Source organism: Narcine bancroftii, chromosome 1 (assembly GCF_036971445.1).
Source record: "Narcine bancroftii isolate sNarBan1 chromosome 1, sNarBan1.hap1, whole genome shotgun sequence".
Classification (NCBI taxonomy): Eukaryota; Metazoa; Chordata; class Chondrichthyes; order Torpediniformes; family Narcinidae; genus Narcine; species Narcine bancroftii.
The window spans coordinates 334,467,321-334,494,974 of NC_091469.1; the positions used below are offsets into that span (position 1 = coordinate 334,467,321).

Sequence of the window (27,654 nt, forward strand, 5' to 3'; positions counted from 1 at the left end):
TTACTGCCTGTAAGGTGTTTAAGGGATATAATTCATCATGTCTGATGTTGGCCTTGAGTCAATGAGGAAAGAAACGAGCTCAGAACCTTGTTGTGTTGGAGCGGTGTTTGTACAGAGCTGGTATTGACCAACCTTTCGGCCATGACTTAGCATCCCTTGGCATGAACAAAATATTTGGATAGATTGTGCATTGACCTCATTTAATTGATTAAAAATAATCATCACACATCAGAGACTTTTGTCTCCATGTATCACCTTTTTTGTATTTCCATAATTTTAACTCAAAGGATGATTGTTGCTAGTGCCAGATTTAGCTACAGCTTAAGGGTTCACAATCTGCAGAGGCCTCAAAAATATATTAATGTGTGTTAAAACTTAAAAAAAAATTATATTTAAGTATTGTTTCCAGGCTATACTATATTTTAATCTATGATCAAGCCAACCAAATGATAAATTTGTAATCAGTAAATGCATTCATTTGAAGATAATTTGCATTGTAATTTTTTTAAAAAAAGGGGCCTCCAAGCTTTTTATAGTTTAGGGTCTCACCAAGTCTAAATCAGGCACTGATTGTTGCCATCAGTGGCATAATTGCTGAATGCTTGATAGACAACAGACTCGCCAAGGCAAATAGCGCCTTTGGAAGACTACACAAAAGAGTCTGGAAAAACAACCAACTGAAAAACCTCACAAAGATTAGCGTATACAGAGCCGTTGGCATATCCACACTCCTGTTCGGCTCCGAATCTTGGGTCCTCTACCGGCGTTGTCTCCGCTCTATCCTCAACATTCATTGGAGCGATTTATCCCTAACATCGAAGTACTCGAGATGGCAGAGGCCGACAGCATTGAATCCACGCTGCTGAAGATCAAACTGCGCTGGGTAGGTCACGTCTCCAGAATGGAGGACCATCGCCTTCCCAAGATCGTGTTGTATGGCGAGCTCTCCACTGGCCACCGTGACAGAGGTGCACCAAAGAAGAGGTACAAGGACTGCCTAAAGAAATCTCTTGGTGCCTGCCACATTGACCACCGCCAATGGGCTGATATCACCTCAAACCGTGCATCTTGGCGCCTCACAGTTCGACGGGCAGCAACCTCCTTTGAAGAAGACCGCAGAGCCCACCTCACTGACAAAAGACAAAGGAGGAAAAACCCAACACCCAATCCCAACCAACCAATTTTCCCCTGCAACCACTGCAACTGTGTCTGCCTGTCCCTCATCGGACTTGTCAGCCACCAACGAGCCTGCAGCTGATGTGGACATTTACCCCTCCATAAATCTTCGTCTGCGAAGCCAAGCCAAAGAGAGAAGAGTAGGGGCCATGTTCTTCCCCATGATGCACTTGGTGATGTACTTGATTTCTCCCTCTCTGGGGTTTTCTGTTCAAAGACAAGTATTCAGAGAAATACAATAGTTCTACAAGGCAATAATTCTTTACAATGACTCAATGGGAACATTCCCTCTAAATATTATGTTTCCAAGATAAACCAACTCCTGCTTCACTCAGAGTTCAAATTCTTGAACTTTGGTAATTTACTCAATTTATCCAGCCAGGAGGCATGTTTGAAGCTCACAGTTGACTGCAATGAAAAATTGGACTCCCGCAAAGTGTTTCGAATCTAGTTCATTAACTTCACCTTGTTATTCAACTTAAACCATAATTCAGTCAAAAAATGCTTATTCAAAGCAACTGGATCTTTCTAGTTCCTTTCTGCACTGTGACTTTTAATTTAACCTTGGAACATAGAACACTACAATAGAGGAACAGGCGTGTCTGTGCTGAGCATGACATCCAAATCAAACTAAAACTCGCCTGTTTGCACCTGATCGATATCCCTCCATCCCCTTTGTATTCATGTGTCTGCCTAGAAGCCTTTTAAATGGAACTACAGGTTGAATGTCCCTTATCCGAAATGCTCCAAAATCTGAAACCTTTTGAGTGGCAACATGATGCCACAAATGGAAAATTCCACGCCTGGCCGCACATGCCCACATGGGGCTCTGATGCTCTGTTGGTGCCAGTTTGTTATTGACAATAGTCGCTGCCAGACCTACGTACATTACACACTGTAATGACTCTGGAGGAAACATTTTAAACAGCCATCAAGCAGAATTTTGAGTGTTTGGTGCTGCTTTTATTTTCCTTTGTGAGCAGAGATAAAGTTTGTGCCGGGTGGCGTGGAGGCCCGCGGTGGCCTGTCGGAAGACGTGCCTTAGTGCGCTATGACGCTGCCAGGCATGCGCGGTGCGGCAAGGGTTCGTGACCATCTTGAAAAGGTCTGGGCTGTCGGCAATGCAGGCCGGCATTGGGCTGAGGACATTGGCCCCGTGTCAGTAGGCATGCTGACAAGTAGTCCAGAAACTGACAGTAGCAGTGATTGAACAAAGAGAGAAAGTTCCTTTACAGATGGAAGCTATGCAAGAAGAAGTGATGGCTACTGCTGAAGTTAAAGAAGGTAGGCCTCATGGAGGATCAACAAATAAGGGGTACTCGACCTGTATCTGCTTCCACCAGTACTTCTGGCAGCCTGTTCCAGGCACCAGCCCATCCAAAATAAATAAATGAACCCCACACATCTCCCTTAAATGTACATCCCCACCTTAAATACATGTCTGCTAGTGAGTGATACTTTTACCTTGGGAATGGACTCTGACTGTCCATCTGATCAATGATTTTAACCTTTTTTCAGGTCTCCCCCTCAGCATCCTACACTCCAGAGAAAACAGCCAATGTTTGTACAGCCTCTCCAATAACTCATACGATCTAATCCGCACAACATCCTAGTAAACTTCTGTTCCCTTCCCAAAGCCTCCACATTCTTGTAATGAACTGACCAGAATTGCACACAATATCCGAAGTGCGGCCTAATGGAAGTTTTACACAGCTGCAACACGACCTCCTTACTTTTGTACTCAATGCCCTGACAAATGAAGCCAAGCATGCCACAAACTATTTTTATTCATTAATACCCTCTCTACTTGTGTGGCCACTTTTAAGGAGCTATGGACCTGGACCCCCAGATCCCAATGCATAGCAGTGCATTTAAGAGCCTGACCAATAATGTACACAAACCCTTTATATTTGACCTCCCAAAGTGAAGCACTTCACTTGTCCAGATTAAACTCCTGCTATTTCCCAGTCCATACTTTTTACTTATCTGTATCCTGTTATATACTTTTATAGCCTGCTACACTGTCCATGAATCCATTAATATTTGTGTCATCTGCAAACTTACCAACCCACCCATCGTTTTTTCATCTAAGTCACTTGCAACCTTGTTAATTATATAATTTTTAAAATTTATTCTTTGTTCTCTGCCAACTTCTCCAGAAAATGCCAACTCCAAATGGTTCCACAGATTCCGGGGAGCCCTCATAATGATTCATTCTTGCTCCCTGTGTAACCCAATACCTAATGGCAGAGCGTAAGGTTAGTTGGAAGTGCGGACTTGTTTGTTTCCCATTCTCTTCATGACTAAAAGACTGAGTTCAATTGAAGGGCATTTAATCGGATCAAAGGATGTATTCATATGTGAAAGACATCAGATTAATTAATTGTTCTAACTTTTTATTTATAAATGATTCTAGAATTTTTCATCTGCTTTCAACACCGGAGCAAGCAAGGCAAGATTTATCAAGTCCGTTTAAACCCATTCATTGTGAAAATGAAACAGCTGTGCTCTGTTGTGTCCCAGTACTTAACTAGGCACAAAGAAATGTGTGGTGGGAGGAATTAGTGACCAGGTCAAAAGGTACTTGAAAAATTCCTGGTTGCTAAGACAACATTGGATGACTGGTATTCCCCCCTCCACAACAAGCTGAATGTTCTCAGCTCAGGAACGTGTCTCGCTAGCTCCCTTTATAATTACTGCAGAGAACGAGTTCTCACCAGATATTTCAAAAATCTGTTCCAAAGAGTGATGACAGTATAAACAGAAACATAACTTAGCCCTTTTCCTAAAGCCCTTCATATAAACCTGTGTCAATGAAGAATTATTCAGTAGCTATGAATAAAACTGAACTGCAAAGAAGATAGCATTTACTTTCATCAGCTTCTGAACCGGATGGGACACTTACAATGCTGTGCAAGTTCCCTTTCCATCCTGCATTTGATATACAGGACTTCATCTCATCGGTCGCATTCCTAAATGACACAAGTAACCTGGTGTCAAGAGCATTCTGTAGCAGCCCAGCTCACAAAATGGCCAGCGAGCGGGGTGATCATGAGGGCCCCGCAAGGACCAGTGGCTGTTGTCTATGTGATCTCCTGCGTGGTGGGAAACCAGTGGGAATGCCGACCAGTCTGAGGCCGGCGCTACAATGACGTCACTCCTGTCATCAGAGGTGGAGAGTGAATATAAACAGAGTTGGCAGAGCAGTAAATCAGTCTTTGACCTTGAGTGTGTGTGTGTGTGGTTCTTAGTCCACACCTTGCGTTGCACACATGCTATATTGGTGACCCCGACAGGTCCATCCGGCAGTTGGACCCAAAGATATGGACCAAGCAGCTCTCCTCTCTGTCTTGCTGAAGCTACTAATGTTCTGGGCTGTCACAGCCACGCATGTGGCTCGAACAGGCTGAGGCCCAGTTCCATCTTCGACAGATCAACGCAGATGATACCCGCTACTACAATGTAGTGAGTGCACTCAACCAGGACACGGCAGCGAAGGTCGTCGATTTCCTATGGCAGCCTCCAGAGCAAGGCAAATATGGTGCCCTCAAAGAGCTACTAACCCACATTTTTGGGCTATCATAGTGTGAGTGTGCTGCCCGTCTGCTGCACTTAGATGGTTTGGGGGGGACAGGGCCCCATCCTCCCTCGTGAGTGAGATGCTTGCTCTTGCTGAGGGGCACAAGCCTTGCCTGCTCTTTGAGCAGATTTTCCTGGAGCAGCTGCCTGAGGATATCCCACTCTTGTTCGCCAACGAGAACTTCAGCGATTCGAGAAAAGTTACAGCCTAGGCGGAGGTGCTCTGGAAAGCAAAGAAAGAAAATGGTGCCTCAGTGGAACAGATCGCCAAGCCCGACCCCAGTCAGCAACAAAGCCACAGCAGATGGAGAGGCAAGTGGACACCCCACCCACCCAGCCATATTGGTATCATCATCAGCGATGGGGTGCAGGGGGCCATCGATGCCACCCACCCAGCATGTTTCCGGGAAACTCAATGGTCAGCCATTGTTAATGGCTGTTGCAGTTGGCCATTATTTCAGCCTCCTCCACATGTGGGACTCTGTCAGGAAGGCAGTTCCTCGTGGACACTGGTGTTGAAATAAGTTTCCTTCCACCCCCTCCCACCCATGGCCTATGACACCTGGAATGCCAAGCCGGGATTGGCACTGAGGGCAGTGAACAGCACCTCTATGAGCTTATAGCACTCGCACCATCCCCCTACGATTTGCTGGCCACCGATTAAAATGGACTTTTACCATCATGGCAAGTGGCGCATCTACTCCTGGGAGCTGATTTCCTGCAAGCCCACTGCCTGCTGGTAAACTTAAAAGGACAGCGTTTGTTGCACACCAGAACTTTTCAAAAGATGCCCCTGAGTGAAGCCAAACTTATCGACTCCATCATGTTGTCTGATGATGCCAACATGCATCCTGGCAGAGTTCCCTGTAATTGTGATACCACAATTCTCCTTCACAGAACCAAAGCATAGGGTAAGTCACCACATCCTCACTGAGGGCCCCCCTACTCCACGCCAGGGCTCACCACCTCCGCCCCCAAAAAATTTGCTTTTGCCAAAGAGGAATTTAAGAAAATGGAGGAGTTGGGGATAGTGCGCTGATTGGACAGCCCCTAGGCCTCCCCCCTACACGTGGTCCTGAAGGCAGCAGGAGGGTGGAGGCCGTGTAGTGATTACTGATGCCTCAGCAAGGCCACCACACCGGACAGATAACCTGTGTCCCATATCTAAAACTTTACTGCAAACATTCAAAGGGCATGGGTGTTTTAAAAGGTCGATCTAATCATGGGTTATCATCAAATCCTAGTGCACCCCAAGGATATTCCCAGACCACCATAATCACCCCTTTTGGCCTGTTCAAATTAATGAGGATGCCCTTTAGGCTTGAGAACGGTGCTCAGACATTTCAGCAGCTGATGGACACGGTGGGCTGGGACCTCTCATTCACGTTCATGTACCTGGATGATACTCTTTTTGCCAGCCACAACCATTTGGAGCTCACGGCCCACCTCAGACAACTATTTGCCTGCCTGCAGGGGTTCGGGCTGACCATCAACCCCGCCAAGTGTCAGTTCGGATGGGACACAATTGCCTTCCTGGAGCATTGGATCGACAGGTACAAGGAGAAACCGATTCACGAGAAGGTGGTTCATGAAACCTCGCACCGTGAAGGGGCTGCAGGAGTTCGCTGATATTATTAACTTCCACCATCGATTCATACCAACAGCAGCTCTGATCATGAGCCCCCATATTGCGCATATGGCGGGGAAAAATAAAGACATTGCCTGGGACGGGGAGGCTTCAGAGGCATTCCAGAAGGTGAAGGATGCTCTGGCTAATGCCACCCTTCTGGTTCACCCCAGGCCAGAGGCACTGACTGCCCTCTGGTGGATTCCCCCAGCAGAGCTGGCTCTTAGAACAGCTTGATTGACGGACAATGGCATCCCCTGCCTTTTTTTTTTGAAGGTACCTCCAGCCATTCAAACTTTAATACAATGTGTTTGACTAGGAGCATTTGGTGCTATACCTGGTGGTCAGGCACTTCTGATACTTACTGGAAGGAAGACAATTCAAGGTCTTCACAGACCACAAACAATTGACTTTCACCTTCCATCTGACCCATGGTCAGCCAGGCAGCAAAGACACCTTTCCTACCATGTCCAAATTCACCACGGACATCCAACACATCACCGACAAGAGCGACCTGGTGGCCGATGCCCTCTCCTGTCCAGCCATAGAGTCTGTCCATGCCCTATCCAAGGGCATAGACTATTCAGGGCACAGCATGATGACCCAGCGTACAGGGCAGTGCTTTCTGGGCTGCGGCTGGAGGATGTCATCATCATCTCTGGCAACCAGACTTTCCTCTGTGACGTCTCTACCGGCAAACCCCGCCTCATCTTGCTGGGAGCATGGCAAAGGTAGGTTTTCAAAGTGGTGCACAACTTAGCACATCCAGCCATCAGAACCACAGTGAAGATGGTGGCCAGCAGGTTCATCTGGCACCCGGGCTCCACCAACAGGTCAGTCAGTGAACCAAGACCTACCCTCTCTGCCAGGTGTCGAAGGAGCAAACTCACACTAAAGCGCCTCCCCAGACATTTGAGCCAGCATGGCATAGGTTCAGCCATTTCCATGTCAACTTTGTGGGGCCGGTGCAGGTTTCCTGTGGGATGAGATACCTCCTTACTATGATTGACTGCTCCACGAGGTGGCCAGAGGTGGTCCTGATGGCTGACGTGGCCACGGAGATCAGTGCTAAGGCACTAATCTACACCTGGGTGGAACATCTCATCTCTGAGAGGGGAGTGCAGTTTACCTCTAGGCTCAGGGCGGCGCTGGCCAAACTGTTGAGAACCCAACTCCACCACACCACAGCATATCACCTGCAGGCCAATGGGTTGGTGGAACAGTTCCACAGAAACTTAAAAGGTGCCTTGATGGCCTAGCTCAAGGGGCCCAACTGGGAGGATAAACTGCCTTGGGTCCTTCTGGGATATGCACCGTGCCAAAAAAGGACTTTAATGCTTCTGCATCAGAAATAGTCTATGGCACAAACTTGATAATCCCAGGGGAATTATTGGCCACCACCAAGGATCCAGATCCCCCTACAGTGGCACTGAAACGGCTGATGGAAAGACTGGGTAAACTACAGCCCCCACTGCACAGACAGTCCAAATCTTTCATCCCCAAGGATATGAATATGTTTTTGTGCCAAGGGGAGTGCACCAGGCACTCCTCCAACAGTTGTACATGGGTCTGTACAGGGTCGTCAGGCATAATAGGCTGAAGTGTGCATTGGACATGGCACCAAAGAGGAAACTTTCACCCTTGACCACCTGAAACTGGCCCATGTAGACATTAGCTAGCCAGTTGAGACTCAACCCCCATGATGCAGAGGTAGTGGCAATCGACACTCTGATCACTGGTTGGGGGGGGGGGGGTGTTGTATAGTGGCCTGCGAACAGAGTCACGACCTGGCTCACAAAATGGCCAGTGAACGCGGCGATTGCGAGGGCCCCACAGGGACCAATGGCCGTTGTCCCACGAGACCTCCCACATGGCGGGAAACAATGCACAATGGTGGGAATGCTGGCCAATTGGAGGCTGGCGCTGCAATGATGTCACTCCTGTCGTTATAGGCAAGGAGTAAATATAAACAGAACTGGCAGAGCAATAAATCAGTCTTCGACTTTGACTCGACTGTGTGTGTGTCGTTCTTCCTCCACACTTTGCGTAGTGCGCACGCTGCTATTCCACATTTTGGATCCTCCAGGGCATCCTCCAGCGCATCGAGCCCTTGAGATCGCTGCACTTTTCCTCCAGTCCCAGTCCTTTCATTCCATAATTTCTGTCACATTAGTGTTGTCTGCCAATTTTATGCATCTTTGACTTCCTGCATCTCGATCCTCCTTTAAGACTCGTATCTAAGCTGAACTCTGAGTTGTGTGTCTCCTTTTTCCTTTATCTTTTATTGTGGTCCTGATGAGGATCTGATGTATCAATTTGAAATTTTCAAGAACTATTTTGCAGAAAAGAAATTGAAACCACTGTAGCCCCTTTCATACTTGTGACCCACTAAATTGACCGTTTGGTGTCAGAATGTGGTTTTGGCTTTTCACACTTGACCACTCCTAATTGGGACACTGAACACTTTCATATTTGCAAGGAGCCATCCCCGGGGGTTAGGACTGTTCTACCTTCTACTGGTGATGTCATGACGCATCAAATGATGGTGGACCTGCCTTAAATCCTGACCAATGTATTATGATCTTATATTTGAACAAAATTTATCATTCCAAATTATAACAGAATTAAGCTTTATGTACAGTACAGTATGAGCCCTTCAGCCCCATTGTTGTTGTGCCGATCTATATAAACCTTTAAGGGACCATGAGAAAGTGCTAGCAATAAATAGCAATAGCAAACAATCTTTAAACAGGGTGGAAAAGTCGGTAACGCTAGAGTGCTCAATTTATATAGCGTGGAAAAGTTGGTAGCACTATTGCGTACAATTTATAAATACTGTGGGTAAAAGTGATGGCAGAGCTGCCCTCCCAGAATTCCATACAGCAGAGAAAGGGTTGTATGCCCAGCTGCTGCAATAGAGCATTTATGGAGGGGTTTCTCTGCCGCATGGCATTCTGGGAAGTGAAATCTGCCATTGCTTTTTCCCCACAATCTTTATAAATTGTGCACTATAGCACTACCAGATTTCCCATGTTGTTTAAAAATTGTCCACTATTGCTATTTATTTCCTCTCTCTCTCTCCCGTTGTGACTTTCCCACGGCAAAGTTTATACCTTCGTTTTAATTTTCCTTCACGTTCCTGCAATCATGCAAAAACTTGGGCCATTTCAATCCCACAATGCAATTACCTGTTTCACACTTGCATGATTGCAACACCTGCATCTGCAGACATTGGGGATTGTTCTAGGGATCGAGTATGTCAATCCCCGGCGTGAGGTGATGTCATCTGATGCTGGCGTTGACCTGATTTTGCTTCCTCACTGGACACTTTAAAGGCTGATTGGCTGTTAATTCCTGGGATCACTTGCAAGTGTGAAAGGGGCTTATACAACAGGTTGTAGCAAATTAACAGTTTGCTTGAATTGGTTTCTGAATAAAATGTAAGGGAATGGAAGATCAGAGAGGGGATAGGGAGATGCTATGCAATCTTCTCAGACATTTTATGCTTGTGCCGAGCATGAGGATCAAGTTAACAAGCATTCCCAGAATCATGAGATTGTTGCTTAGATATCCAAATCTCTAGGCAAGTAGTTTAGGGGACCAGTCTTTGGAGAATACAACATTGCTTCCAGGAGTAAAAGTATTCAGGCGAAAATATTGGCAGCCAAGGAAGATAATATAATGCAGCAGAATTATATATTTTTTTGTGAGAAGGATTAATCTGTAGATGGATTGAACAGTGAATTGAATCTGTATGTGTAGCCCCATTGATGCATACTCCTTTATTAATATTAAGAGCTTTACTGCATACCATTGCAAATGATGTGAAATCTATCCACCAGAGAAGGTTGAAGGTTCTTTTCTTCTGACTGGCCTCTGCAAAGTTGATTGTATAGCAAATAGCAACAAATTATTTAAAAATCTTTTTAATAATGACAAATTTCCAGTCTGATTAAAAAGCTAATCGGAAGTATAAAAACTGATGGTAATAATTACTATAGATATCCAAAAAGAGAGAAAGATGAAGTGTCTGTGGAATCTGGGGGGATCAATAATAGGGGGGGAAAAAGTGTTGGTTTTCACCATTCAGGATACAAATAACATTCCAAAAATAGTTGTAAATTGGGAATTGGATGCAAGAGAAGAACTCAGGAGAGAAATTTACAGAGATACTCAGCAAAGAGACTGATGGACTTTGCCTAATGCATTTGTTTTAACTTTTCAAAAGTCCTTAGATTGAAGAGAGTTCCATAAGATTGGAAAATAATGAATACTCCAAAATCAAAGGAGACAGAAAGTAGAAACTGATGGGCCAGTCCGAATAACACCTGTCACTAGAAAAATGTTAGAAGCTATTGTCAAAGGCCAAATGGAACAATTAAAGAAAGCAGGCAAAGCCAACATGGCTTTGTGAAATGGAGATAATGCTTAACCAATCTGTGACTTCTCCTACGTGCATAATTCTGACACAAAGTCCACAAACTGTACAACAGGCTTTAATTAGCTTAAACGTACACACCAGTCTCAGTGTGCTGCTGGCTCCACGTGTCTGATTGTTCCCAAAGTCTTTATATGGGCCAGTGATTGACAGCCAGCATGGTGGGGCCTGCCTCCCAGGTTGTTGACCTGCAGGTACAATGGTTGCCCCCTGCAGCAGGCTGGTAGGAGTGTGGCCAATGTAGTGGTTGTATCACTACACAATCTATTTATACTTTATTGATGTAATGTGAGCTGGGTATACTGTATAAGGGGACTGAAGAAGAGAGTACAGATTTCCAGAAGTAATTTGATAATGTGTTGCATCAAAATGATTGCAGAAAACAAAAGATCACAATATTGGATTTAGTGCATGATGGAAATCTATCTGGAGAACAAAGATCATGTACTGATCCATGCTTGTGGGTACAAATAGGTGTTTTTCTGATTGTGTAATGTGCTACAGGGAATGGTGCTGGGGTCTCAACTCTTTACAATTCACATAATTGATTAGAAGAAGATGGCATTGGCACAAAGGTACAGGTGCTCCTCAATTTATGATGAGGCTATGTTCTAACAAACCCTTTGTAAGTCAAAAAAGATTACAGGTATACTTTGTATAACACCAGCAGTATTTTATCAGTCCCCACATGATCCCATTGTCCTGCTCTCTCCCCACAGCCCTTTATCATTCCCAACACTTATCCCACTGCCCTGCTGTCTCCCGACAGCACTGTATCAATCCCCTCACTGATCCCACTGCCCTGCTTTCCCCCAATAGCTCTGTATCAGTCATACATTGATCGCAATGCCCAGCTCTCCCCTGACAGTATTGTATCAATCTCTATACTGATCCCACTGCCCCACTCTCTCCCAACCTGTGCTGTATTGGTCCCCACACTGATTCCACTGTCCCGCTCTCTCACGATAGCACTGTATCAGTCCCTGCGAGCTTTCCAACTAAAAGAAGTAATTGACCGAGGAGGCTACAAAGAATTCTCCTTGGAGGAATTACTGTTTATTGGAAAAATCAATTATGCTTGCCATGACCCTACTTTAACATATATGAAAGTAAATAATGACAGTCACTCTATTGTTCCATCATAACTTTGAAAGATCACAAGTCAAACCATCGTAAGTAAGGGAGCATATGTAGTGGGTAAACAAGTTGTGAGGAGGACATGGAAAACACAAGAGAGCAGGGATAGGCATAGGTTACCCAGATTGCTGAGCTCTGAGGTGCAGAGAGAACTGGGTGTTTTAGTGCATGATTAGCTATGACGAGCAAATAATAGGCAAAGCTAAAATAATAATTAATTGTGAGGAGAATTGAATACAAAATTTGGGAGGTTATGCTTGGACTTGAGACCATATCTGGAGTACAGTGTCGATCTCCTTGTTTAAGGAAGAATGTAAATGGATCGGAAGTAGATTGGATTGGTTTACTTTGCTGATAAAGGGAGTGGGTGTGTTGTCTTACGAGGAAAGATTCAGTTGAAAAGGAGTGAATCCACTGGAGATTAGAAGATGAGGGGGAACTGATGAAGCCTATGTTATCCTGAGGGCTATTGACGGAAGTGATGTGGGAAGGAGTTTTCCTCCTGATGGAAAAATGCAGAACTCTGGATCACTAATGAAAAGGGAGTGAATTTTTCTCTGGAAGCGAGGAGTCTTGAAAATGCTTCAGAGGGTCATTGAAATGGTTTTTAAACTATTTTTAGGGAGATGTAAGTGTACTGTGGAAAATCAGTGTGGAGAAAGATTAGCAAGGGTTGGTGAAAAGGCAGATTGGGCACAATTGAATGGTGGGGAAAACTCGAGTCCAAGTTACATTTAGACTGAACAATCTTGTCAGATTATCTGGAGTGTCCAAAATTTCAAATTAAACTGTGCTGGAAACCAGCCTGGAAATAAACATCAGAGGCATTCTGTCTGTGTGTGTGTGGGTGTCTCTGTGTGTGTGGGTGTCTCTGTGTGTGTGGGTGTCTCTGTGTGTGTGGGTGTCTCTGTGTGTGTGGGTGTCTCTGTGTGTGTGGGTGTCTCTGTGTGTGTGGGTGTCTCTGTGTGTGTGGGTGTCTCTGTGTGTGTGGGTGTCTCTGTGTGTGTGGGTGTCTCTGTGTGTGTGGGTGTCTCTGTGTGTGTGGGTGTCTCTGTGTGTGTGGGTGTCTCTGTGTGTGTGGGTCTCTGTGTGTGTGTGGGTCTCTGTGTGTGTGTGGGTCTCTGTGTGTGTGTGGGTCTCTGTGTGTGTGTGGGTCTCTGTGTGTGTGTGGGTCTGTGTGTGTGTGTGGGTCTGTGTGTGTGTGTGGGTCTGTGTGTGTGTGTGGGTCTGTGTGTGTGTGTGGGTCTGTGTGTGTGTGTGGGTCTGTGTGTGTGTGTGGGTCTGTGTGTGTGTGTGGGTCTGTGTGTGTGTGTGGGTCTGTGTGTGTGTGTGGGTCTGTGTGTGTGTGTGGGTCTGTGTGTGTGTGTGGGTCTGTGTGTGTGTGTGGGTCTGTGTGTGTGTGTGGGTCTCTGTGTGTGTGTGGGTCTCTGTGTGTGTGTGGGTCTCTGTGTGTGTGTGGGTCTCTGTGTGTGTGTGGGTCTCTGTCTGTGTGTGGGTCTCTGTCTGTGTGTGGGTCTCTGTCTGTGTGTGGGTCTCTGTCTGTGTGTGGGTCTCTGTCTGTGTGTGGGTCTCTGTCTGTGTGTGGGTCTCTGTCTGTGTGTGGGTCTCTGTCTGTGTGTGGGTCTCTGTCTGTGTGTGGGTCTCTGTCTGTGTGTGGGTCTCTGTCTGTGTGTGGGTCTCTGTCTGTGTGTGGGTCTCTGTCTGTGTGTGGGTCTCTGTCTGTGTGTGGGTCTCTGTCTGTGTGTGGGTCTCTGTCTGTGTGTGGGTCTCTGTTTTTTTTAAAAGTCTTGAATGTTAGTGTTCATTGGAGATGGGAGAATAAAGTGAACAAGAATTGAGACTCAGCCCATATTTACAAATTGTTGGTATTAACATTTTAAATCTTGCACATACCCTTTCTCTTATAGGTCTCTATGTGTATGTATATAATATATATATATATTCTCTCACCTAGTCCCACTGACCCGCATTCGGCCTATAACCCTGCACATCTCTCCCGTCCATATACCAATCCAACTTTTCCTTGAATATTAATATCGGTCTCACTTCTACCACCTCTGCCATGTATATAGATTTTTCATATATATATATATATATCAAGTTAATATTCAAGGAAAAGTTGGATTGGTATATGGACGGGAGAAGATGTTCAGCATGGACTAGTAGGGCCAAAATGGCCTGTTTTTGTGCTGTAAATGGTTATATGTTTGAATATATATTTACACATACATGTTTAAAAGTATTGGAAAGTGAAGTACTATTGTGGTTTTCTTGTCCCTTTTTGTTTTTAGTTTGGGGGGGGGTGGGGGATAGGAGTAGGGATGAGGTCCTGAAGAGGGAATGTAGGAAGCTGAAAAGCAGGACCTCAAGGGTGGGAATCTCGGGATTGCTGCCTGTGCCACGTGCCAGAAATGGGAGGTTGTGGCAGATGAACGCGTGGCTGAAGAATTGGTACAGGGGTTCAGGTATGTGGATCAGTGCGATCTCTTCTGGGGAAGATCTGACCTGTACAAAAAGGATGGGCTGCACCGGAACAGGAGGGGGACCAATATTGTGGTGGGAAGGTTTGCTAGTGCTGTTGGGTAGAATTTAAACTAATTTGTCAGGGGGGATGGGAACAAGAATGTGAGAGCTGAATAGAGTAGAAGGTGGAAATGATGTAATGTGTTGTGGGTTTGTGAGGAAGAACAGGCAGGGGTGGAAGCAGAAATGTAATCAGTTGGAGGGTTTGAAATGTGTCTCTTTCAATGCAACGAGTATGAGGAATAAAGATGAACAGAGCATGGATCAGTACATGGAATTATGATATTGCGGCTGAGGCAAGGACAGGACTGGCTGTTGCAGATACGGGCATTTAGATATTTTAAAAGGGATAGGAGGTAATAAAGGGGGAGTAACATTACTGGATAGGGATAATATTGTAGCTGAAGGATGCTGTGGAGGGTTGTCTACTGAGTCGATGTTGGTGGAAGTCAGAAATGGGAAGGGAGCAATTACCGTCTCTAGGTCCCCAAATAGCTCTTGGGACACTGAAGACTTGAAAAGCAGGCAGAGTTTGGAATGGTGTGGGACATACAGGGTTGTTGTGATGTGAGACTTCAACTTCCCAAATATTGACTGGCTCCTCCTTACTGCAAGAGGGATAGATGGGGCAGAATTTGTCAAGCAGGTCCAAGAAGGATTCCTGACACAAAATGTGGACCAGCCAATGGAGGAAAGGCCATACTGGGTAATGAATCTAGTCAGATGACAGACCTCTTGGTGGGGGAAAATTTTGGGGAGAGTGACCAAAACTTGCTGAGCTTTAGCATAGCTATGAACAGGAAAAATAAACAAACCACATGGTAAAGAGTTTAATTGGGAAGGGCTAATTATGATGGGATGAGGTAGGAACTGGGGAAAGTAAATTGGAAACAGTTGTTCTCGGGAGAAAGCACAGAAGTAATGTGGAGGATGTGTAGGGGCCACTTGCACAGGGTTTTGGATAAGTTTATACAACTGAAACAGGGAAGAGATGGTTGGAAAGGGAACAATGCTTGACAAAGCAGTGAAGCAAGTAGTTAAAAGGAAGAAGGAAGCATACATTAGAGTTGGGAAAAACAGGGGGGTTTATGAGAATTATATGATAGCTAGGAAGGAACTTAAGAAAGAATTTAGGAGATCTCAAAGGGGACATGAGAAGGCCTTGGCATGTAGGTTTAAAGAGAACCCCAAGGCATTCTATGCGTATGTGACAAGCAAAGGATGACCAGAATGAAGGAGGGGCAGTTTAATGATTAATGAGGCAACATGTGCCTCGAGGCGGAGGAGGTCCTAAATTAAAACTTTGCTTCAGTATTCACCAGAGAAAAGGACCTTGGTTGGGGGGGTGGGGAGGGGGGGAGGAGAAGAAAGGTGGGGAGGTGGTCAGAATAGAACAGGCTTGTGTTTTGGACCATGTTGTGATTAAGAAAGAGGAAGTATTGGATCTTCAAAATATTTGGAGGGCTAAGTCTTTGGGATTGGATGAGATATACCCCAGGTTGCAATGGGAAGGGAAGGAAAGGAAGAGATTTCTGAGGTGATGATGATGATCTTTGCTTCCTCCTTGGCCATGTGGGAGGTGCCAGAGGATTGGAGAATGGTGGCAAATGTGGTTCTCTTGTTTAAAAAAAAACTCATAGGGAGTCTTCTCAGGGATAGACAGCATGACTTCGTAAGGGGAAGGTCATGCCTCATGAGCTTAATTGAGTTCATTGAAGAGGTTACAAAACAAATTGATGAATGGAGGGCGGTAGATGTGTATATGGATTTTAGTCAGGCATTTGACAAAGTCCCCCATGAGAGGCTCATTCAGAAAGTCATGAGGCATGGGATTCATGGAACTTTACTCTCAGAATTGGCTTGCCTGTAGAAAACAGAGATGGTGGTGGACAGAGAGTATTCTGTCTGGAGGACAGTGACTGGTGAAGTTCCATAGGGATCTGCACTGGGAACCCTGCTCTTTGTGGTTTTTATAAATGACCTGGAAGAATAAGTGGAGGGATTGGTCAGTTAGTTTTCAGATGATATGAAGGTGGAGGTGTTGTGGATAGTGATGAAGTTTGTTGTAGGTTACAATAGGATATAGACAGGATGTAGAGGTGGGCAGACAAGTGGCAGATGGAGTTAAATCGTGAGGCGATGCATTTTAGAAGGTCAAACTTGAAGGCAAGAAGACACGGTTAATAGTAGGATACTTAGTGTGAATGAACAGATGGATCTTGGAGTCCAAATCCATACAAATTTGAAAGTTGCCACACAGGTTGATAGGATAGTTAAGAAGGCCTGTGGTATGCTGCTCAAGAGTCATGAGGAGATGTTGGAGCTCTATAAATCTCTGGTGAGATCACAATTAGAATATTGTGTTCAGTTCTAGTCACCTCATTACAGGAAGGATGTGGAAGCTATGGAGAGGGTGCAGAGAAGATTTACCAGGATGTTGCCTGAACTGGAAAATAAGTGTTATGAGGTAAGGTTAGTAGAGCTGAGGATTTTCTTTTAGGAGGAAAGAAAGATGAGAGGTGACTTAATAGAGGTCTACAAGATTTTGAGAGGCATGGATAAGGTAAACACTCACCACTTTATCCCAGGGAGGGAGTAGCAAACACCAGAGGACAGCTGAACAAAGTGAAGGAGAAAAGTGTAGGGGAGACATCGGAGGTAAGTTTTTTTTTACACTGAGATTTGAGGGTGGTGGAGGCTGGAACAATGGGGGCTTTTAAGAGAACCTTGGAAAGGCACACGGATGAAAACAAAAGGAATCTGAGGGTTTTGTTTTTTGGCTGAAGAGCCTGTACTGTGCTGTAATGTTCTATGTTCAGGGCCTTGTGCAGTGTTTTGGGCTGAGACCCCAGAATAAAGGAAATGTGGTGATGTTGGAGGCGCACTTTTTTGTAGTGGAGATGTTAAACCTTAGCCTCACACAACCTTCTGTGCCCCTTCCTGATAAAGAGTAATTCCTGCTTTTCTCTCAAAATAAACATAAATAGTTAATCCGTTTTTTTTTCCTCATTGGTGATTGTGGCATATTGCGCAGCTCAATGCTTCTTAACCTTTTTCTTTCCACTCACAGACCACTTTAAGTAATCCCGGTGCCCTGTGATTAGTAAGGGGTTACTTAGGTGGTACGTGAATGGGAAGAAAAAGTTTGAAAACCACTCTTTTAATCATACCTAATTGACTCATATGTGCGCGGTTTCATAACTCCAAAGGAAATGGGCCAATGACAGTTTTTCTCAAGAAAAATATTTCAGTAACAATTGTGTCTAGACCAGTGATTCTCAACCTTCCCACACATCCCACCTTAAGCAATCCCTGACTCATCACAGAGCACCGATGGCAGAGGGAATACTTGAAGTTGTCTGTGAGTGGAAAGAAAAAGGTTAAGAACCACTGTCCTAGCTCAAAATGACATTGCCATCATGATTTTATTTCATGGATTTTTTTTGGTTGTAATATGCTTTCGAACTTTTTTGGAGAATAAAAAATATCCCATGCAATAATCATATTTTATTTAAACCATAGTGAGTGCTGGATTTAAAGGGTCAGAGGAAGGATGTTACTGTGAGCTTGCATTATTTTATGACTCTATTACATTGTTTGGAGGGATTCTACTGCCCATGTGAAGTACCAGTTCTTGAGAGTATTTCAGTTTCTGTAGCATGTTAGCCAGGGGACTGAAATGGAATTGAGCTGCATTTGTTCATTATCAACTGCACAGTAATTCACACGTTTAATTATACCTCTCTAATTTATTAATCCCAGTATAAATTGGGGAGGCTGACTTGAAGTGAAACATCTTTTTAATCATTTGTATACCTGATCTAGTGCGGGATGTTTAGTAGGGATTTCTGTAGTCTACTTTTGGAAAGCATGTATTTGTGGAAAGCATCAAGTGTATTGTCATTGATTGGAGTGATGCTAATGTGACCCTGCTTTTTAAGGAAGGGGAGAGAGAAATTAGGGAATTGTAGACCAGTTAACCTGATGACGGTCGTGGAGAAAGTGATTGACGTACATTTGGAGAGGAGTGACAGGATTAGTCCAAGTTAGCCTGGACTTATGAAAGGGAAATCGTGCTTGACAAACTCTCCAGGATTTTTTGAGAATGTTACCAAAAAGTGGAAAAAGGTGAACCAATTACTGTGGTGTTTTGGACTTTCAGAAGTCTTTTTTATGTCCTGTACAAGAAATTAAGGTGCAAAATTAGAGAACGTGGTACAGGAGATAAGATATTGATGTAGAGAGAGAACTGGTTGGCAGCCAAGAAGCAAAAGGTGGTAATGAGATTGGCAGTTACTGATGGGATACCATAAGTTTCAGTGCTGGGACCCCAGCTACTTGTAATGGTATAGATCAGTGATTTTTAAACTCTCTCTTTCCACACACATATCACCTTAAGTAATCCCTATGCCATAGGTGCTTTGTGATCTGTAAGGGATATGTGAGTGGGAAGGGAAGGTTGAGAACCACTGCTCCAGACCCAATTATTACTGAAATATTTTGCTTGAGTAAAATTATCATTGACCCATTTCCTTTGGAGTTATGAAACCGTGCACATAATGAGTCAATTAGGTACAATTAAAAGTCATTTTCAACCTTCCTGCTCATCTACGATATTAAGCAAACCCTTACTAATCACAGAACACCTATGGCATAGGGATTGCTTAAGGTGGGATGTGAGTGGAAATAAATAGTTTGAAAACCACTGATCTAGATGAAGGGATTGAATATAATCACTCCAAGTTTGCAGAAGGCACTAAGAGGGATGGCAGAATGCATAGTAGCCATCTATAGGATTATGCCTGAACACCACCAAGTCAGAATCCTACTTAAAAAAAAAATTCTAAGAGGCTGCAAGGAGATTTCAGCCGATAGGAAAGGGGGCAAATATATGGCAGGTGAAATATAATGCAGATAAATGTGTGGTTATCCACTTTGGCAATAATAGGAAGGCAGAATATTTAATTGCTCACAAATTAGGAAAAGGGGAGGTCCAAGAGACCAAAGTGTCATGGTGCATAAGGCAGTGGAGGTTGGGATGCAGGTATTGAAGAGAGCAAATGGCATGTTGGCCTCTCCTGAAGCAGGGAGGCTTTAGGTGAGGCCATGCCCTGAGTATCATGTGCAGTTTTGGCCTCTGAATTCGAGGAAGGGCATTCTTGCTATTGAGGGAGTGCAGAGAAGATTCACCAGACTGATCACAGGTGTGGCTGGACTGATGTATGAAGTAGGACTGGATAAATGAAGGCTATACATTGGAATTTAGAAGAACGAGAGGAAATCTTATTGAGATCTGTAAAATTCCAACAGGACTCAATAATTGGATGCAGGAGGAATGTTCCTGATGTTGGGGAAAGTCCAAAACAAGGAATCACCGTGTAAGGATAAGGGGCAAGCTATTTAGGACAGAGAGGAGGAGAAATTTCTCTGTGAATTGTGAACTTGTGGAACTCCCTTCAACAGAAAGTTGTTGAGGTCATTTCATTAGATATATTGAAAATGGAGTCCTTGTGGCTATAGGGATCATAGATATATTGAAAATTGAGTCCTTGTGGCTAGAGGGATCAAGTGGCATGGAGAGAAAGCAAGAATAGTGTACTGAGGTCACATGATAAGCCATGATCGGGGCAGAATGACCTACTCCTGCTCCTAGTTTCTATGGACTCTTAACCCCTCAAACCCTTTCCTCTGGGTAAAGAACATGTTCATGTTCACTGATCTAGATGGATTCTGGTTATTTGATCAGTGGATGCAGACTTAACCCCTTCTCAGGAATATACACTTTCAGATGTATTGACCATTACATTTGTGATTAAGCTTCTATTTGCTGACATGGGCTGAAGCTTACTGGTAAGTGGTAATACTGCTTGTATTTATGAAGACCAGCAAGTTCAGGGTTTCACATTGTAAGTAAACACCTAATTTTCAAACGTAGAGGGATTCTGCCCAATAAATCTGCCCAAAAGCTTTGACATGCAGCATAAGCAGGGAAGGATTGGGTTTGTTGTTTGATAATCCCTTGTTTTGTATGAAAGATGGCTTGAACCAAGTGAGCCCAAAACATCTTAGACATTCTGCCAACTGGTATGGCTTTCTGGAATTAAGATGGGGAATACAGTTGGGCCATTCCACTTAACCAAATTCCCTCTTGAGTACAAGGCAGGTATGGATAGGAAAACTACCTACAAAGGGTTATTCCTAATATTCATTCTTTTACCCTCTTTGAATTTGACATTTCAACGCTATCTTTTAAAAAATATTTTATTTACAAGTTTTTAAACACCAAGTAAAATGTACAATACAAATCTTTAAATAGTCTAATCCATTAAACATGTGTTTAATCTATCTATCTATCTCACTCCACCCACCACCCCCACCCCCCACTAAAGCCCCAGGAAAGAATGAAAAGGATACAAGATGTAAGAAGAAAGGCCAGAGATTGTCCAGAGAGTTCTTTTCCAGAAATCATATATACCATCAAATAAAGGATTGAGGCTACCAGAGAAATGATTAAACATTCATTCCAACACTCTGCAAATATGGCGCCATATTTTCCAAAATATATGATATCTATTCCTTAAGCTATATGTAATTTTCTCAAGTCATATACAATTATGAATTTCAACATTATCAAAGCAAAGAGCTCATATTCGTACCATTCTTTTCATAGCTTCAGGTGTTTCCTATTGTTTTCTGGACAGTGAAAATAAAATAAAACTAAAGAGAGAAACAGCAAGGAATTAGATTTTGCAAGCTACATCCCAAGGACAGCAATAGTCAGATTTAATAATGTTGGTTGAAGGATAAATGCTGGTCAAGGCAGTTTTAATCAGAAAACCACAATTCAAACTATATTCAAAGACGCTTGCACTGAAGCTCTCCTTTTTCATAAAATATATTAGCTTAAGAGACGTTAGAATGATTATAGCACACATATACAATATGGAGAAAAGTCAAGGCATTTGAAAGCAATGTTCGATGTAGTCCCATAAAGGAAGCTCCTGTAACTTTTGTTTTGAAGTGCTCTCTGCTCGTGTCTAAAACTTTATTGTTCTTTTTTTTCCCCCCCAGTTGTGAAGCAAAATGGCTGAATGCAAAGCCAAATCAGTAAGAGGAGCAGCCAAGAGTGAGCGGGCAAAGGAAAAAGCAAAATGTCATGTGTTGAATTCTAATGGCACAGACGGGGGAGCTGATGCATTGCAAGGACTCAGTGCCCTCGAAGAAGCCTTCAGGAAATTTGCCATTCACGGAGACACGAGAGCCACGGGTAGAGACATGAATGGGAAAAATTGGTCAAAGTTATGTAAAGACTGCAGCATTATAGATGGGAAGAATGTGACGACCACAGACATTGATATTGTCTTTTCCAAAGTCAAGTATGTCCTTTACAAGCTGTTTAAACTGAAGTAATCTCATTTGTCAATTGAAGCATTGTTAAAGTGGAGACATTTTTTAGTGCGACATGGTGATGGATGTTGTCTTGATCTATTCAACTTGCATTGCTTTGTTTTAATTCATTCACAGGGCACTTGCAGTGCCATCAATACCAGCATTTATTGCTCATTCATAACATCACTTAAGAAAGTGGTGGTGAGCCGTAAGCTTTCCAGTCTTTCTGGGAATGTTACTGCCCAGGGTATTTGTGTGGGGATTTCCATCTACTGAACATGAAGTCAGGTTGCTCTGTGTCTTGGAGGAGAATCTGTAGGTGCTGCTGCCATTATCCTCTGGGAGGTGCTTTCTGAGTAGCTGAGATGAATAGCAACAGAGCATATAACCATATAACCATTTACGGAGCGGAAACCGGCCATGTTGGCCTTTCGAGTCCGCACCGGTTCACTGATTTTGTGCGCCCTCTTCAGGCAATGGTCCCGATGGGTTTGGCCCTCGAGTTCCAACTTCAGTGGCTGAATTCTTCCGTTATTCCAACTTGGCAAACTCCAAGAGTCTCGTTTGCAAAACCTACAAATTGGGAAGATAAAGAGGTCCACGAGCATGTTGTAGGTGGTTCTCTAGTCACAGTGTGCTAGAACTGATGAGAACAGGTGTTTAACGTGATGTTTAGACATTCAGATGGGCAGTTTCTGGATGATGCACTGACAAGGCAAGAAGAATTTCTTGATTGTTCATAGAAACACAAGTGATTCACTCACTGGAGAGTGCCCATCTCTTGTAGGCACAGTATTTACGTGGATGGTGTAGTAAATACTATGCTCAGTGGTGACAACTAATATGTTGATTTTGGGGCATTTCACAGTGGTCTCAGCATGAAATGTCGAGGGGAGTTGCTCAGATTAAATCCATCTGCCATTTTTCTGTCCATATTGGTATGTGATCTCTGTACTGTTATATTCTTTGATAACCCTCTACCCTTTTCACAACTCCACCAATCTTTCTGTCAACTTACTCACCTACCCATCTCTATTTTCTTTCATCATTTACCTATATCACGAACAACAGGGGTCCCAACACCACTGGTCACAGGCCTCCAGACAGAATAACCTTTCCACCACTACCTTCTGTCTTCCATTTGCCAGCCATTCTGGAATCGAAATGATCAATTCACCATGGATCCCATGTATATTTATCTTCTGGATCAGTCTACCATAAAGGACCTTGTCAAATGTCATGCTTAACTCCATTTGACAATATCCACACCTTTACCATCAATTAACCACCATTGTCACCTCAAAAGCTCAATTAAGTTTGTAAAACATTACCTGCCCTACAAAACCATACTGTTTGTCCCTAATTAGGCCATGGCCTTTCTAAATGTGTGGAAATCATATTCCTTAGTTTACAATTGCTTCCACTAATTCTGTATTCTCCATTTCCCTTATTTTCCCAAAGGTAAAACGTTGGCTATTCCACAGTGGGCTTTGCCTTAAATCAGCGCAGACCAGTGTCAGTTGCAGAGAGATTGATGGTAGTGGTGGGGTGGGTGGTGTTGTGAGTGAGGAAACAGGTTTGGTAGGTCTTAAAGGCAGGACACTGAACATAGTTTTGGTAGGGAAGAATTTGAAGGCAAATGTGGGAAATGGTAACTGATGCAGCGTGCGTGCACACACACTTTACAGCAGCCATGGGAAAGGAATAGCGGATAATTAATAACAAACGTGGGGAAAATGGTGTGGGAACACACACACACACACACACACACACACACACACACACACACACACACACACACACACACACACACACACACACACACACTATCACAATGAACTGGTACATACAATGACCAAGGAAAAATATCACTACAATGCCTCAGCACCCCTTGACTCAGTGTAGGCACAGCTCTGTGCTACAAGGGACACTAATTAAACACTCCCAACCCTTTTAACAGTGCACATCCTACCAACAGTTTCTCCAGCAGCCTTCAACATTTCTAGGCCTGGAATGAAGCAGGGTGATCCCAATCTGGCAAAGAGAGAACACATGGCACCTTTATAGTGCTGGAAGGTCCAGCCCAGGTTGTTAGCAGGCACCATTGGCTCGGTGCCAGGATGGTTAATCCAATTACAGGCAGGCTGGAGAGTCCAGTCAATTTGCATGGGCTAACAGCAAAATGTCCACTAGTGGGTGGGGTGGAACCAAACTTTGATTGGCAACTGGTGTGCCCTCTGATTAGGTAGGGGGAAGTGCTGTCATATGGCAGCCACAACCCTTCCCAATAGAGGTTTTGGGGGGGGGGGGGCGGGGGGGTGGGATGTTAAAGATTTCATCCTGCTATTAGTATTTCCCTTTTAATTTAGTGGGCATGCCTAGTTTCCTGTTATCTCTTGCTCAGTTTCCTTGGACATTCAAGTTTATCTTACTTCATTGTTTTGGATGATGGAATTTACAAGGAAAGGAGAGAAATAGAGGGATAATAGTGTGGATGACCACACGGGCAGTAATTTTTAAATTTTTTCTGCAATTTTCCCAACATTGCAGTCTAAAAACCATAAAATGTGTTACTTCCTTTTTTTAATTTTAAATTTATGCACACATCATGGTAACAAACCATTTCAGCCCATGAGCCCGTGCTGCCCAATACATCCGATGAACCCACAACCCCAGTACGTTTTGAAAGGTGGGAAGAAACCAGAGACCCCAGGGGAAACCCACGTAGACACAAGAGAATGTACAACTCCTTACAGTGCAGATTTCAAACCCCGGTTCCAATGGCTGGTGCTGTAACGGTGTTGCACGAACTGCTTTGTGAACTGAGCTGCCCCCATCAAGGGGTTTTTCCAGGAAAGTTCTAACCAAGCTCTGGTGATGGGGCAGAAGTGGGGCAAGGAAAGGAGGCAAGAAAAAAGGAGAAAGGTCTGCAGTTCTGTGGAAGTTAAAGCTGGTTAATAATACCACAACAAATTTACAGATCAATAATCCATGGGAAGTGTCAAGGTTATCTATTGCCAATCTGAGTTGTTTGAGAAAATGAAAACCTGGATATGATCTAAATTTATTGCCAATGAGTCAGGAAAATGTGCTGGAACCTTCCATTTGAATATTATACAGGTGAAGGTAAGATCTCGTATCGTGGGATGGACAAAATTGATTACCGGTGTCAAATTTGAAATCAAATATTTCTACTGTCTGTGTTAAAATTAGGACAGCAGAAAGAATTCTTGTTTTACTTGCTGGAATAGTCAATGGTAGGTAATATGTAGCTTTATAAAGTAAAATAAAATAGAATTCTGGCTGGGATATTTCCTTATGGGTCTTTAAAAAACCAAATGTTGACTAATAATAATGGTTAAGAATAGTCTACATATTGCGGACATTCATCATTTCAACTTGATTAAAAGTCTGAGTTTGGTCCTCTCCCAAACCCCTGCAAGACCTTTAGTCATTCACTTTGGATTAGATCCAGTCACTTTATGAGAAATGAACACTTATTAAGGATTTTGTATTGTAGCATTAAGTTTTTATGGAGGTATGAATCCAGTTGGAAGCTGTAGCCAATGTGTAAATCTGATTTTTATGTGTCTTTAATTTTAAAATTGCAGTGTGAACTATTGAAACTTCTCTTTGAAATGTCAGCTGGTGACAATCTGGGAATCCTGAGTTTTGGATGATACTCGCACTGATGATGTATTGTCCTGTGGTTGCTATAATGACCGTTTCTCATTCAAGAGGATTTTTGCCAACATATCTCTCTCATTATGTGCATTATTTTGAGTTGGTGAGCAGTTGTTTTTGTTTTGATATTCTTGGAGCTTTTCTGTTAAAGTTCATGATTCCAGTTGCAACTGATGAGTCAGAAAGTATAAAGACCTTTTCATCTGCTCCAGTGACAGTGAGTTGAGCATGGCTCTTCTTCGAGGTCTATTGGCTTTTAACTGCTATCACATTTCAGAACTTAAGAATTTATAATGTGGGTTCCATGTTTATAGTTAGAAGTATTAAAACCTAAGAGAACTAGCCAGATCAGTGATTAGCACTGGAGCTCCTTTGAAGATTTCTGGATGTTCTATCTCAAGGAAGTTTGGAAGTCTGGGCATATGGAGCAAGTCAACAAGGCCTGTGAAAAGTCCATATTGTTTCCAAACACATTGTTGGTGATGAGGTGTCTTTGTGGAGAATTTCAGGACGGCGGGTTTTGGAACAGAGAATCTGTTCCATCTGATGCACTGTGGAAAGGCGAAAGATTCGAGGATCTAGTACTTCCAAATTATTTTTCACTTCTGCATCTAACCTGGAGTGTGATGAGAACATATTTTAGAAATAATTTCAAAGGGAGTTGAAACAAAGTGCTTGAGGACGAGGAACTCGCAGGGTGTTGGAAAGATGGAGAGTGTGGGAGCAGGCACGAAAGCACTTTGTAAAATTCATTAGCTTCCTGATCAGGTCTGTGCTTTGAATATGATCCGATAAGAAGTCGCAGTATTATTAATGGAACTCTATGTCTGGAGAGTGTCTCTGATAGTCCCTTTGAGATTAGTCAGTTTGATTTAATGTACCTCTTGGGAACAATATCCTTATGTGTTGAAAGCTTTGTTAGATATTGCGATTTGAAATGTTGATGGACCATTTCTACTGATAGATGCTGCCCGGCACAATGAACACCTACAGCTTCTTTTTGTTTGTTCAAGAATGCAGCATTTATAGTTTTGAAGTTTCTTTGAGATTTCAGATTGAAACCTGACACTGAAGCCACAATCTAAACAGAGAAAACTCTACTATCTTATAACTACATCTTCGTTCATCTGTCGAACTGTGAAATCTGGGTATTTGTTTCCACAGCGTTTCTCTGCAGAGTTTTAGGAAATTATGACACAGAGGTCATGTGATCCTCCACATCATAAAAGCAGCTTAACCTAATCTTACTTTCCAGCACCACGTCTGCAACCTGCAGATCATGGCACCAAGCACTGTTCGGTTCCGATGAGGCTCTGTCCAAAACAGTTATTCAGGTGCTGGCCTCTCAGCCCCTATTGCTCTGTGTGATTTTTTTTTTTTTCTTAATTTCCCCTTATGCTCTCTGGATTATCAGCCATCTATTTTATCAAGGCTTTACATAATTTTCCATGAGGGTCCTATCCCTAACGCTCCTCTATTCTAAGGAATACCATCTCCATGATCCAGACTTATTGCTGCTGTTTTCCAGCCCTTGCAGTACTTGGGTAAATCTCCTCTCCAGGGCATCCACACCTTTACTAATGTGGTGACCTGAATTATAAATTGTACTCGAGCACTATGGTTTATTCATCCAACATAATCTTTCTACTCTGATCTTCTATGCTTCGATTAATAATGGGAAAATTTCCATAGGCTTTATTGACCCACTTCAGTTCAAGGATCTGCAAACATGCAGTTCAAGGTTCCTCTGTTTCTCCACACCACTTAATAGCCTCTCATTAATTGCATATTCTCTTGTTGCGTCTCTCCCAATTGTTACCTCACTCCTCTCTTGATTAAATTTATGAATTAAAAATTTTAAATGTTAAATTTAAGACATAAAGCATGGTAACAGATCCTTTTGGCCCATGCCAATTACACCCAATTAACCTACAACCCCAGTATATTTTTTGAGGAAACCAAAGAGCTCAGAGAAAACACAGGGAGCACGTACAATTACAGACAGCACCAGGTTTGAACCCTGGTCACTGGTGCTGGAAAAGGAACCTATGGAACCTCATTGGTAAAATCCTTCAATTACAAACTACTCAACTATCATCCT

The 27,654-nt window shown here is 43.4% G+C and overlaps 1 protein-coding gene across 2 annotated transcripts in view; it reads left to right on the top strand.

The window, feature by feature from the left end:
- LOC138748721 (tubulin polymerization-promoting protein-like) overlaps positions 1–27,654 on the top strand; it is a 51,585-nt gene that overhangs the window by 6,440 nt on the left and 17,491 nt on the right. For both annotated transcript variants that reach the window (XM_069909375.1, XM_069909384.1), the window contains exon 2: positions 21,552–21,856. In XM_069909375.1, coding sequence (XP_069765476.1) covers positions 21,564–21,856 — 293 coding nt within the window. In that variant the 5' untranslated portion in view covers positions 21,552–21,563. The remainder of the gene's footprint in view (positions 1–21,551; positions 21,857–27,654) is intronic.